The sequence below is a fragment of the Phodopus roborovskii genome, unplaced genomic scaffold (assembly GCF_943737965.1).
Source record: "Phodopus roborovskii unplaced genomic scaffold, PHOROB, whole genome shotgun sequence".
Lineage (NCBI taxonomy): Eukaryota > Metazoa > Chordata > Mammalia > Rodentia > Cricetidae > Phodopus > Phodopus roborovskii.
In genome coordinates this window covers 19166097-19181349 of record NW_026126459.1, presented here as the reverse complement: position 1 = coordinate 19181349, position 15253 = coordinate 19166097, and the positions used below count along the sequence as shown (strand labels likewise).

At 41.0% G+C, this 15253-nt stretch overlaps 1 protein-coding gene across 1 annotated transcript in view; it reads left to right on the top strand.

Moving 5' to 3' along the window:
* Dbx2 (developing brain homeobox 2) overlaps positions 1–13740 on the top strand; it is a 29940-nt gene extending 16200 nt beyond the window's left edge. The window contains 2 exon segments of the mRNA XM_051189738.1: positions 4883–5070; positions 13230–13740. Coding sequence (XP_051045695.1) covers positions 4883–5070; positions 13230–13559 — 518 coding nt within the window. The 3' untranslated portion in view covers positions 13560–13740.
* The last annotated feature ends 1513 nt before the right edge of the window (positions 13741–15253 follow it).

The following is a 15253-nucleotide window of genomic DNA, read 5'->3' as shown; positions in this document are numbered from 1 at the left end:
ATACACTGCTATTTTGGCAGTGACCTATTAATTGTCGATTTAACTAGAATGTATTGAATTTGAATAGTGAGATAGAAACCATGACTAAACCTTTTACTCGCTCCTTCAAGGTGGTCCTCTATGAGGACAATTGAAAACTTGTGCAAATTAAGGAACCATTTATCACCAGATATTAGAGTGGCAGGCAAAGATGTCTGGAAGAGACAAACCCAGATGCAAAACAAAACAAAACAAAAACACACACATACACACAAAAACCTTATCTCAGAGCCATCTTTGTTTAATGAAGGGCTCTTACACTTTATTTTGCTTATTCCATCTTGGAATCTTTTACTTCAGAAGGTTGCTAGTACTACTGCTCATGTGTGTGGAAGTAGGCACAAAAGTTTCATGTGATAGGGATGTTCAGGCGTGTGGATATACATGGTAGTGTGGTGTATTTATTTTATAGGGGTGTTTTAAAAGAGTCTCTAACCCATAAAAGTTTGGGCCAGTTTAATAAATAGGGGAAAAAAAAATCGGGCCAGTTTAATAGAGCAAGTCATTTTCTCAAGAGCTCAAATGATTGTTTTGAGCAGGTCCCGTTTTCTCTCATTAGTTTTCAGTCCTTCCTGCTCTGTGTCCTCTGCATAACTGTTGGAAGTGATGGTTATGCCTCAGGGCTTAAAGCCCTGTGCTTATGTTGCAAAACAAACAAACAAACAAACAAAAACCCCCATATGGTCAGGGAAGTTCAAATCAAGGATAGAAAATGCTGCCCTTGACTTGTCTGTCCTCCTAATGTTGGCCTTTTAAGACCATTTAGAGATCTTAAATGTGTTTTTAATAAATGGTGACATGTCACATTATAAGTTATAACTCTGAAACGAATATCTTATTTTCCTGTTTATAATGTCCATTCACATTGGCAGCAACTAATAATAAGGTGGGATCTCTTTGTCCATAAAGAATTCTACAAAAGCAACTATGATAACCAGGGCACAACTAATGAGCTTTACATCTGAAGTGCTTTTTCACTAAAGGAATTTACTAGATTTTCTTTTTTTAAATAATAAGTGTTTATGTTCAAGTTGCTAAATTATTTTCCATTGCAGAAAGAGAGAGAGAGAAGGAAAATGAACTGTTCAAGTAAACTTGTGTTAAGTTTCCACTTGGACAGCCAAAAGTAAGGTTTATACTGAAAGTTTTAACAAGTGATGAAACTGATGGCTGCCATTGTTGTTTCACAACGCTGACTTCACTTTTTCCCAAAGCCCAGGCTCAGGTCAGCACATCTGTAGCTAAGCAAGTGAAATGCCTTTTCCACTCACTGTGTGATTCATTTGTTTCATGTCGATTGTGGTTTTCTTGACTTCTCAGATTTAGACTTGACTCCTTGTTGCAATGTGGAAGCCATCATTCTCCCGGTGCCCTTCTCACATGCAGTAAATGGTTTAATAGGCTGTTTCAGCACTATGCTAAAACACTGAGAACAGCAGAGAAATTGAAAGGCAACAGTCAAAGCTGGACCCTCCCCTAAAGCACAGCATGGAAAAATCTTTGATATTACATTCATAAACTTTTTGCTTAAGTAACGCATTTCTCAGGTAACATGAAAAGGAAAGTTGTGGAAATGATGTAGGTAATGACTTTTTAAAAAGCTCCCTTAAAACATTGAAATTTTAATTAGGGAGGCTAGCAAATTGAGTTAATTAGATTACTACTTCATTTTGTCTTTGAGTACCCAACTTGACCTTTCAAGAATTTTATGTTCTAGAAAACAGAAATTGAATTTGGAGCCAACTTTATGTGAGCTGTTTGAGCAGAGAAAATCTGTCACCAGGACAAATTGCCCAGCCTTTTCCTAGAAGATGCCCTTACCTTTGACATTTCCAGATCATTATTTCTTTTTTTAATCCTTATTAAAACTTAAGGGAACATGGTATCCACTCCAAGTTTGAGTATAGCGTTCTGTGGACAGCAGCAGCAAAGGGCCTTTTGTTCCTGGCTGAATGTATATTAGCTTTGTGGGGCTCACTGTCAAAGATGGGTAATGCTCCAATTGGTAATATTGTTGCTGCCTGACCTGAATCTTGGTTTACTGAGCTCAGCTGGAGTGATGGGTAGTCTGATGAAACTGCACAGAGCTGTGAAAACCTAGGAGAGACTGAATGCAATTCCCAACACATATATGCACAGGAGTGTAAAATGTCTAACATACACAGAAATTTAATTTAACCATTCTATGGTCTTCAGAGCGAAACAACTTTTTTTTTTTTAATTTAGAAAGAAGCCTGATTATACCACTTAGAAGATAATGGAGTTTGTAGATAATTTGAATCTAGGTATTGACTTTTCCAAAGTGATGGAGCTGTGTTGCACAGAAAAATGATAGCCAGTAAACCAAGAAGAATGTTGGAATGATAAGAGACTTAAAACTATAGGCTTTCCAAGTTGATGGCTCTATCTTCAAAGCTCTAGAGAGGCAGAGGCAGAATCAGAGTTTCACTCCTATGGGTGCAATTCCTTTTCTGCCTGAGTGTTCAGGTAATGGTGGTGACTTCCCAGACCTGTGGGATGCTTGTCTATATATAACCCATTCCCCAAATATTACAGAAGTCAAATATAGGGCTGTCTATAAAATCTGGATTTTCAGTTCCCGAGTCAAGTGCACAAGTACAGAATTGGAGTAGAGAGGATGGACTGGATAGAGCAAAGTGGGATCTCAGTGCGTGTCTGCAGAATACAGCTGGGATTTCTGGTGTGCTTTAGCCATAAGCTGTGCAGAGGAGAGGACAGATTTCCTTCTGGAATCTGAAGGGCTCAGATTGCCCATGGCTCATTCTAGAAACCCTTTGAAAGGAACACTGACTAGTAAAATCAAGCTAAGAGGAAGGGAGACAGTGAAAGACCTCTAGTGTTACCATACTCAGCTTGGTGAAGAAGGTCTAAATTGAGTAGAATTATAAGTCCAAATCCTGGATTGTATGGGGACTTGAGGATAGGTTTAAGATTCTACTAGGACAGGACAGACAGATCACAGAAACCATATAAAAATAGGCACACATATGTATATACCCACAGATGCACACACATACCCACAGGTGCACACACACATATTTGAAAATAGTGGTGAGGAATCTTTTTCATTGAAGAGAATACTGAAGTATAGAAACCTGTGGGAGAGACAGATAAGCAGTTAGGAACAGTGTAGCAGGAAGACCACTGACAGCATCCCAACCCTCCTTAGTAGAGGAACACTGGTATCAGGATACAGAGAAGCAGACTCCAGGTTTAAATAGTGAAATCTGAGGAAACGTAAATGAAGGCTAGTGGTATTTTAGCTGGCCCATTGGAGAGGCCTGTATCAAACAAATGACTGCCTCCTCCAGCCATGAGAAGTTACTGAGTCCATTAGAAGCATGTGTTTTCTGTCTCAAAGGGCTGGTGGTAGCCTCCACCTTGAGTTGTCCTGAAAGAATCTTACTTTTTTACTGAGACTCTGAAGTTGTCCAGATTCAATGCTGTTCCCTATACTGGTGCCTCTGCCTTCTTCACAAGTCTGTGGGGATGTGGGTTAGCAGGCTATAGATTGGTTTTCATTGTGGAAATTAAACAGGCCTTCTTAGAAGTGGGCTGGGCTGTAGCCCACATTGGGAACAGAGTTTGAAATCAAGCATGGCAGGGTTAGGGACCACAGGAATGATTCAGAATCTCTGCCACCACACCACTAAAGGTTGCTACAATGGTTGCTTGTTTCGACCCCAAAATGGAATACTTTGCATAATTCTATAACAGCCTATCTCAGTGCTTACATTTGACACTTACATTTACTTTCTCCTCTGTGTTTTTACCTATTTGTAAGCTTCATGAATATTGGTGGTTAGGGGGCATGGGAAGCATGTGTCCCCAAAGAAGCCTATTTGGGGCCTCCTGTAGCAATAGGCACAGGGCAGTTGCCCAGAGTGGGGTCGGGAAGCCAGAGAGGCTAAACCTCACATGGACTCCTGGTGCATTGTTAATGAAAAAGGGTTGTGTTGAGTTGCCAAGGTAAAATGACATGTTGTTTCTTTTGAACGTTCTAGGGTTATATTAATGAGTCTCATTCCACATTACTAGTTGATCTCCCCTGCTCTGTGGCTGTGTATGGTCTATGATCTCTCCCACTCTATGGCTGTTTGTATGTTGTCTATGGTGTCTCTCTCCTGCTCTGGCTATTGCTCTGTTGTTCTGTGTTGTCTTTGATGGTCATGTGTCATCTCACTGTCAGAGAGAGCCCTTGAGCATCTCCTCATCAACTGTGAGCACCTTAAGGACAGGTCAGATTCACATGTAGTCCTTTCTTTGTTGCTGTCTTTAATGGTCTTTAAGATGCTACCCATTGGGTCATTTATCCATCTCTTTAGGCAGTTACCATTCTCTCTTAATATCGAATACATTTGGTTACAGTGTTAGATTGGATATTGTCATAAACTGAGGGCGCCAAAACACAGAGGAAAGAGCTAGGCTGAACTGAGTATGTCTGAGTGGCATCTGAGCTTCATGTCCTCGGCATAGAATTGGACCTGTGTCATTCTGAGCACTTTATCTAGGGAGTGATTGGTGTGGCATATACAAGAATCATGTGAGGACCGAGTGAACAACAAGGGGGAAGCAGATTCATTGGACCCTTGCTAGGGTTGGGCATTGAGCTATTTTGTTGACTCCTTGGAGCATCCTTCCATGACCAGCATTTATCAGGTCCTCAAAGAACTCCAGGACCTGGGAAGCTTAAGCAGCATAGCTCTTGCTGTAGAAAGAAAGCAGCCAGCCACTGTGCTGAGTATAGGTACTACCATGTCGAGAGTCGGAGGGCTTCTCTTCTCTAACCCTGCTGCCCATTTGTATGTCTCCTCTCTGCCAGGAGAAGAACATGGGCTGCCTCTGCTGACCCAGGACTCAAATTCCAAAGCACGAAGGGGAATTTTAAGGAGAGCTGTGTTCTCAGAAGACCAGAGGAAGGCTCTGGAGAAAATGTTTCAGAAGCAGAAGTATATCAGCAAAACAGACCGAAGGAAACTTGCTGTCAGCTTGGGACTGAAGGAGTCACAGGTATTAGTGAGGACGAAGATGCATTCTCTCCTAGTTTTAGCAGGAGTGTGATGAAGTTCATTCTTTTGGCAAGAATGCTTTGTGTCAGGCATGGTACTGTGCCTGAAGTGTTCTGAAGTGTTTGTTCTGAATTTTCAGTGGGTTGAGACACATACGACAAGTCCTGTGTGGCGATAGATCCACACATGAGATGGCAAGGCTGAACTACAACATTCATTTTTTTTCCTGAAATGAAGGGAAATACCAAGGGTGCATCATATGATTCTTATCTCCCACCTTCCCCCCCCCCCCGTGTGTGTGTGTGTGTGTGTGTGTGCGCGCGCGCGCGCGCGCACACATGCGTACATATGTGCGTATCATCTTTATACCCAGAGAAGCAGACTAAACAATTGCCTTCAAATGCAGTAACTAATTTCCCTGTCTTCCTTTTCACTTTCAATCCAAAATCAGAGTGAATGTGAGGTTCCTGACCCACTCTGGATGGGTGTAATTATTCTGCACTTTCATATCGGCAGCATCTGCACCTCCATTGTTCACGAATGTTCCACACAGTTGTGAATGCCAGTTTTGGGAGTGAAGAATTCTCCCAGGATGGCCAATTGGCTCATAGAACACTAGCACTTTTCTATTTCATCTTCTGTGTAAGCACCGTCATTCACTGCAATCCTGTCTATCTTCTGGTTGAAGAAATGCAGAAGACTGAATGCAGATACCATGCCATGTGGTGAAGCTGTTTGGGTTCTAGGTTTCTACCCCAGGCAGCCTAACGTGGTTTACTTAACCTTGAGCCACCTTGTGCAGCTGTGCAGGCTGTATACCATACAAGAATGTCTTAGTTAGGGTTACCATTGCTGTGATGTGTAGTGAGATATCCACCCACCAGCACCTGTTGCACTGACCAAACAGCTCTCTCTCTTACTTTCTGGTCATCCAGGGGCATCCTTGGAATGGGAACCTGTGGCAGTCATCTATTTTTGGTGTAAATGATTTCTCCCCGAATAAGCATCCTTCAGCTTATTGTTTCCTAGATTCTCAATTCCCATGCAATAGAAATGAAACAGCAGCTTGGGAAAGAAATGTTTATTTGACTTACACTTCTATATCACTGTTCATCCTCAAAGGAAGTCAGGACAGTAAATCAAATAGGGCCAGAACCTGGAGGCAGGAGCTGATGCAGAGGCCATGGAGGGGTGTTGCTTACTGGCTTGTTTCACATGGCTTGCTCAGCCTGCTTTTGCTAGCTCAGGGGTGGCCCCATCTACAATGAACTGGGCCCTCCAACATCAATTGCTAATTAAGAAAATACAGTACAGGCCTGCCTACAGATTGATCTTATGGAGGCATAAGATCCTCCTTAACTGAGGTTCCTTCCTTTCAGGGGATTATAGCTTGTGTTAAATCAACATAAAAACCAGCCGGAATAAAGGCATAGAGCTGAAGGGGATGGTGGCAGTTGAAGTACAGCAGGAACTCCACTTTACAAATAGGCTCACACTCACCAGGATATTTTGAATTGGTGTGAAGGAGCTGAAGGGTAAAAGACACTGTGTCAAATGTGTCCTAGTGTATGAAATTCTCCTTACCCTTGATTTGTTTCTCTGGGAAATGGTTTGTTCCACAAGCTGCCCTGCCATCCCCAGTACTTTCTAGTTGTAGGAAGTGGTATGTTGTGTGGTAGAGGGCAATTAGCCCATAACCCTAATTGATTTCCCCAAATTTAGTGAGTCTCAGAGCAGGTTTGCATATGAATGGATCAGTGGATACATCTGCAGGCGCTACTTTATTACCCTGTACTGGGTGGGACATCACACCTTGGCATCCTAGGAAGTTACTTACCCAGTGGAGGTTAGATAACAACATTAGGGGGTTTGCCTTGACCTATGAGACCAGAAGGAAAGCTGGGCCAGGAGTCTCAAAGCTGGCACCCACAGTGGGTGCCAGATATAGGCGGGTAGTAATGAATTAACCAGACCCGGTAAAATAATAGATGGTGTTTATTTGGGGAAAGAACTTACACAGAAAACAAGTGACTGACTGTAGCCGTGTCCTGCTCCAAGGATACAGACCCTACCTCTTAGATGCTTCTCCATAAAGGGGGCTTCAGAGCCCCGATCCTTTCCCTTTAACCAGTCATGTCTGCACCTATAAACACGCCCAAAAGGCATGGTCACTGCTATAGGTGCAGAGGCAAATATTTGCTACACAAAGCCATTTATAGAGTGGCAGCCTTCTTTGCCTCCCATGTCTGGAGACAGGAGCCTTGTCAAAGTCTACAATCCTTGGTGATACTTCATGTGACAGACCTGCCTGATATGTGGGTGGTAGGGATGCCACTGCACTCTGCTGGAGTCCCACAGGCAGAGAGATAGGAGCCATGGTCAGAGGGGAGAAAACATGCAGGTCAAGATTGCAGGGAACCCAGGATTGTGAGCTTGAAGCAGATGCTGAGAGATGGAAGGGGCTGCATTCCATCTGGCTGTGTGCTGAGTGTCATCATCATCACTGACTGTGTGCAGCACTCTACAGAGACACTTGATATCAAATCCCACAGTCATTTATAAGATACCAGGAAGGCTACACTGTCTCTACACCAAGGAAACAGAGGATTTTCTTATTTGACTCTTAAGGCTAAGCGCATAGTTTCACTTAGTTATATTGTTTTGAAAATTCAGGTACCTCAGAATGGATGCTTTCTACTGTATTGAATTTTGGGGACCATTTAATAAATAATTTAGTTTCTTATTAGCTTCCATGCTTATCAGCTATGAAACACAAGAAAGAAATTGGTGGTTACAAATGAAAGCTCATCTTACATCTCCATTCCAGCTTAGTTTTTATTGTTATTTATAAATGCTTCTTCGTTCAATTTACTGAAATATCAGACCCTTAAAATAAATTCATAAACAGGATGGACAAGCACAAATTGTAATCACTCTCATGTTTTTATGATGCTTACCCAACCTTTGATGCCCTTTAGTGCTGGCAAGGATCCTATGAAGAGTCTGCTATTTGATACGTTATCCTTGCTTTACAAAAAATGTTGGCACTTGGAATGTGTATGCATGCTAATGCAATGGGCTCCGTGTGTCCTTTTGGCTTTTCACAAATCATCTCTTCAATGATGATCAAGTAGTAGAAGAGAGGGCCTGATAATCCCTCCTAACAGCCTGAGTTCTCCAAAGCCACACATCATCCTCAGTGAGATAGATGAATGTAGTGCATTTCCTCCCCTTGTGTAAATAGTTCCATTTAGTAGAGTTCTGTGTATGTGGCTTCTGCAGCATTTTGTTAGGGGAGATTCTTCTTATGGTGGCAAGGGTTTCTACATATCACCGTTGCATGGTGCAATACAAGCCATGCTGCTTATGACTGTCACATGCGTTCCTCTCAGCTTTGGCTGTCATGAGCAGCACAGTTGGCCATGTGTACCATTTGGTTCCTTTTCTCAAGTGTTACAAGAGGGGCCTTTAGTGCCCAACTTCTAGATCATTTTCTCTCACATGAACTTCATTATACATCTACATCGTCCTGTAGGTAGGTATATACATAAGACATTCCAAACCCAAACTTTAAGTTACTTTTGAGTTTTGGCATTGCACTTCTCTCTCTCTCTCTCTCTCTCTCTCTCTCTCTCTCTCTCTCTCTCTCTCTCTTCCCCCCCTCTCTCTCCCCATCTCTCTCTCTCTCCCTCTCTCTCTGTGTGTGTGTTTGTTTGTTTTTCAAGACAGGGTTTATTGGAACAGTCCTGGCTGTCCTGGAACTCACTCTGTAGACCAGGCTGGCCTTGAACTCACATAGATCTGCCTGCCTCTGCCTCCCAAGTACTGGGATTAAAGGTGTGCACCACTACTGCCCTGTTCAGCATTGCATTTCTTTGTATACTTAAAAAAAATATGTTTTGAATTTGCAGCTGGGTGGTGGCGGCACATATCTTTAATACCAGCACTTGGGAGACAGAGGCAGGCAGATCTCTGTGAGTTCAAGGCCAGCCTGGTCTACAGAGTGAGTTTCAGGATAGCCAAGTCTACACAGAGAAACCAAGTCTTGAAAAACAAACTAATCAACAAAAAAGTTTTGTAAGCTAGGGAAGCAGAAACAGGATTTATGTGTTAAAATGTCAGTGTATATATTGCAAATTATGAGGGATTAAATATCTTCCAAAGAGTCTTACTTAAATCTAAACACGGACTTATATAAAATTTCCACTCCCATGAGCCCTTTTATTGCAAACTCTTTATCTTTTAGTACTTTGTAAAGCCTTATAGACAATTATATTTATTACTAATTTCTTAAGTTTGATTTTTTCTGGCTATCAGAATTTTAGAGGCTTTTGATAATTTATTGGCAATGTGAAGTATATGAATTGGCTCTTTATGGCTGTACATTTTCTACCAACTGACCTTTTGTCAATGTGAAGCAATTATTTTGGATATTAATCAAGATATTTAGAAAATTAAGGTTAGTTTTACTTTCCCATTACAGATATTTCTTCATTTCTTTCCACATTTGTGTGTTTCTTTATTGTGGTAAAATATGGATACAAAATAAATAATTTTAACCTTTTAAAAGTCTAATTTCAATGGCCCTATGTGCATTTACATTGTTGCATGGCCTACATCTCCAAAGCTTTTTTCATCTTGTAATACCGAAACTCTGTATCAACTCCCAAAATCTATTTCCCCTACCCCAGGCCCCTTCCAACTACTCCCCTACCCAATACCTCTTCCTTCCTCCTACCCTAGGCCCCTGCCAATTCCATACTATTTTCTGTTGTAGTATAGAGACATATGAGTATATTTTGTATGAGTGGAGTCATACAACATTTTATTAATTGAATTATTTTACTTAATAAATATCTTCAAGGTTCATCTATATTGTTACAAGTTTCAGAATTACTTTCTTTCTAAAGCTGAATAATATTCCATTACATGGATGTACCATACCTGCATAACCATTCATCTATTTATGATCTTCATTATTTCCAATATTTAGATATTATAGACAATATTGCTGTGAAGCATGCAAATACCTTCCGGATTTCTACTTTTAATTCTTTTGAGTAGTTTTTGTTGTTTTTTTTTCTCATGTTTTTAGTGTGTTTATATGTACAGAAATTCTCAGTTTTATGTAGCCATATCTGTCTTTGCTGCTTTATTGTCTTCAGTGTTTTATGATTTGCTTTAAAAAGAATTTGTGTTCTGAAGACTCTACATACAATCTCATATATTTTCTTGTAGAACCTTTGTAGTTTTCTTTTTATGTTTAGCTATTTGATACACTTAGAGCTGTTTTCGTGTCGGTTGAGAGAGGTTTGACTTCTGTGCTTTTCACTAAATATATGTATTTGTTCACTGATTGTGAAGAAACTATTTCATGCTTTTTATTAAGAGGTTACTTAAATCATGCTCTGTCTCTGTATCCCTCTCTCCATGCACACCACACATATGTGCACATGCACACATACACACATATACACACTCACACACACATGCACACACAAACACATACACACATGCACATACACACAAATAGACACATCTATATACAGACACACAGAGAGATACAGACACATACACACAGACATACACACATGCATGGACACACATACACATATATGCAAATGCATGCACACACACATGCAGAAACATACAGGCACACACAATGACACATACACACATGTAAGGCGTACAGTTTTTCCTCCCGCCACTGGTCTTGTCCCGCTGCCGCACCAGCCCCAAATAACGCACAGACACTCTGTATTTGATATTATGCTGTTGGCCAGGTGCTAGTTTCTTATCGGCTAGCTCTGTCTTAATTATTAACCCATTCCTATGTATTTCCATGTGGTCTTACCGAGAGTGGAGGAATGGCGGTTCTGTTCTCTCCAGGCTCTCCATCTTGACTCCTCCTTACTCCTTCCTATTTCCTCCTTATCTCCTAGCCCGTCCTATCTTCCTTTCCTATTGGCCAACAGTGCTTTATTCATTAACCAGCATGAGAAACATTTACAGAATGACATCTCCCATCACACACATACACATACACAAACACACACACATGCACAGACACATGCACACATACATATACAGAAATATATACACACACACACAGAATCATACATGCACACACACACTAGACACACACAACAGAAATACACACACACACATTTACGGACACACAGATACATATGCATATATACAGACACACACACATACACACATGCACACAGGCATACACACACAGACACACACATATACACGCATGTGTGCACTAAGGAAAAAAGAAAGAAAACCAGTGTGTGTTGAGCAAAGCAGATATATCCATAGGAACAGCTCTCTTTCAGTGAAAAAGAACAAGAAGAACTTGGTAAACTTTCCAGGAGCAAATGTCCTGGATTGCACACTTTAGAGCTATTTTGTTAGTAAAAGCTGTACTCTCAGCATTGTATGTGACACAGTGATCATTGACACTTGCTTGCCTGGAGTTGAATTTCTGTACAGTCATTTAAAAGAAAAGTTGAAGATTGTTTTGTCAGTGTGGAAGAACCATCTCCAATTTTGCTCTCTCTCCTCTCTCTCTCTCTCTCTCTCTCTCTCTCTCTCTCTCTCTCTCTCTCTCTCTCTCCTTCTCACTCTCTCTGTCTCTGTCATTTGCTTAAAGTAGGATCTAATGTAGCTTTAGTTCAAGGATGACCTTGAACTCCAGATCTTTCTGTCTACCTCCTGAGTGTTGGGGTTGCAGGCATGTGCCACCGTGTTTATTTTAGGTGGTTCTGAGGTTTGAATTCAGGCCTCATGCATGTTAGGGAATCACTCTATTAACTGAGATGCATCTCCAGTGCTCTTGGTTGATATATTTTAATAGTTATTTTCTTGAGTAAAAGTTTTTTATAATGGAAGCCTTTCCACAAGTTTATTGAATTTGTTTGCTGACAGTTCCATACCTGTATATAGTACATTCTGATATCCGACACACCCATCTACTTCTGGTCTCTTTCTTTCCATTATCCCCTTCACCATATAATTATCTTTCAAGCATTCATTTTTCTAAGCTCACTGAGTCTAACTAGGGTTTTGTTGTTTAAAAATGAAAATGTAAATTGTTAGTACAAGGATGTAGTGTAGCCGCAATGGCTTTTCCTGCATTTAAAATGTTGAGGAAGTAGTTGGAAACTCTGCTCAAGGATGCTTGAGTGGCCAGTGGATGGGGTGGTTAATCACACTCAAGTTGTGGTGTGGTGGGGGAAGTTATGATTCAGATAAAAGCACCTTCTGGGTTAACTGCAATCAATTGCTATTTATTGAAACTAATGATCATAGTTTGATAAATCCCAGGAGTAATCAAAACTTGGAAGCTGTATAAAGCCCACATTTATCAAAGCATTGTAAAATGTATTGTTAATTTAATGTTAAAAGCTTGTGGTGAGTTCTGCAACACAGCCCCTACCAGGGCCTGAAGCTCTTTACTTTGCTGTGTGATCTTGAGTTGGTTTTATCTCTCCAAACCTCAGTATTCTTAGATGTGAAATGAGTGTCTCACACACATACACAGACGGACACATGCATGCACACACACCACACAGACAAACACCCCCAAACACAAATATGTGCATAGTACACATATGCAAAGACACCATACACAACAATACACATATAAATATCTTGAGCTTACACATATTGCATACACACACGTGCAAACACATCACATACTACATACAAAAACACACACCCTCCCCCATGTCAACCAAGTAAACATAATATTCCCAAAATCAAAACACACAGGTACTATCCAAGTCAATTTCTCTTGAATAAATGTATTAGCATATATGAAATGTTTTAAAATACTTAAAACTAAATTAATTTCAAAATCCACCAAAACACAAAATGTAACCATTATGCCACACTCACCCTGTTTAGTGGGACATTATATTGATTTCTCAGGTGAGTTTGAAGTAACACACAGGAAAAGCCACAGGGATTTTCCAGTTAGGCTCTCAGAGTAAGGAATTTCTGTAGAATGTATAGTAGAAGCTGAAAGCAGTTTGAAATGTGGTTGCCTAGCATGTGTGAAGCCGGAGAAAAAGAAGTAAGTAAAACACTAAAATGCTGTACCTGGAATAAGTGGTTTCTCCCCTCCACTCCTGTTTATTTTATCAATAGGTGAAGATTTGGTTTCAGAACAGAAGGATGAAATGGCGGAATTCCAAAGAAAAGGAAGTGCTCTCTAACAGGTGCCTCCAAGAAGTGAGCCTTCAACAAGAAGACAGGCTTGCACGGCCCTCTGTGGGCTTCCCTCCTCCGTGCCCTGCAATATGGGACGTCTCCCAGCCGCACTCAAGTCCTAGCTGGAGGGAGAACTCTCCAGAACCTGCAGAAACACCGACCCAGGAGAATTCAGGGGTGCCAGAAGCAAATTCACTCCGAGGTGCCTTGTATCTGTGTCCTGAGCAGGAAGCTGGAGACAAGGATCGACTCACTAGCGCCATCTGAAGGGAGCATACTCCATGTGCAGCTGCTAAAAGAATGTTAGCCTGTATCATTTGGAGTAAAGCCAGTTAGATTGTGTCTCAACACTGCCTTAAACTAACACGTTGGCATGATACCTGAGCTGATGCTTTAGAGGAACCAGTCTGCTGTTTCTTATTTAGCCCTAGACTGTGGCTCAGTGGGTAAACGGTACTGTTTGAATACGTGTATGTATGCATGTTCTCTGTGTATATGTATGTAAATGCTCATTCAATACATTAGCAGGAAACAGTTCTCTCCAAGTTTTACATGGAGCAAATTCATTTCTTTTTATATGAAGAAAATAAATTGAGCAGATATTAATTTTTCAAATAATGTAAAATTTGAGCTTTGATGCCCCATAATTAATTTTGTCTGTAAAAATTCTCATTGCCTGACTTCTTTGGTATTCAGGTGTAAGTGAATTTTAGCAAACTCCACACTCCTAATCAAATGAGCTGTGGTTGGAGACACACACTGAAGCTAGAGAAGATAAACTCAGCAGGAAACTACAAGTTTTGAAGATAGTTCTCAGTATTTCTTGGTTTCAGGTCTGAGACAAATGGGACTCTCAGTGAGGAAGGTCCACATTTGAGTGTGAATTGGCTTTTTGGTCTCTTCTCCATAGATGTTATCCTAGACCAGGGTTTTCTAAATAAAATAAATGCCTGAGTTGAAGTGTTTGTCAGATAACGGGTCAGCATTCAGTGGCTTTTCAATTACTTGTGTCAACTAGTTTGCGATCAGTGGCCAAAAAGTCAGGCCACTGTGTCACCATTCTTAAACTGTCTCTGATAGGACTAAAAGTCACATTGCAGGTGGGCTCTGTGATCAGTGCTGGTCCCACATTGCCCTGCATAAAATCTGAACTTTCCACCAAGTTGGTTCACACCACATATGTTATGTGGCTTTATATATTAACAGACAGCACCCAGATGTTTTATGATTACTCTGAAATATCTTTTGTGTAAAATCAAATTTCTGGTAACGATTTTCTTAGTTATCCAAGTATATTAATTCTATGGCCATGAAAAAAAAAATGTTTTACTTTGCAGGAAATGGAGCCAAAGCAGGGGTGGGGTGGGGTGGGCAGTGTGGTTTTGAATGAATCTTTGGGCAAACAATGCAACTAGAAGTCCTTTATGAGACATTTTGTTAGTGAGAAAGTGAGGAAATGACAGGGGCTTACCTTCTCAGCTCTAGGCTCTAAGGCTTTAGCATGCAGAAGAGAGACTATTTGGGAAGATAACAGTTGTAGTCAACACCAGGGAATTGTGTTTTAGTGGACCTTGGATTGGTACTTAACTGGTGGCTTCATCACTTTTATGGTCCCTAAAGGTCATGCTAAAAGGTTGTCTTTGAGCTCCCTTTGAGAAGGGGGAGCCAGGGATTTCATGACTACATTTTATAACCTGTTTTCAAAGTGAAGTGCAGACTACCTTCTTCAGTACTGTCCTTATTGCATCTGTAGCTGCTCTGTACTGCTAGAGGCTGTGCTGAGCATGTAGGTCTATTGGCTCATTTAGTCCTCATTGCCACTGCCCTGTGACTTAGGCAGTCTTACTGATCAGGGTTCCTGTTACTCCCCCAAGGCAGCTGAGGCTCTGCTTCCAGAAGGGGTCACCAAAGTCATGGAATTAATAAAGTAAGGGGTCTATGCCGTGACAATCCAGTTCACA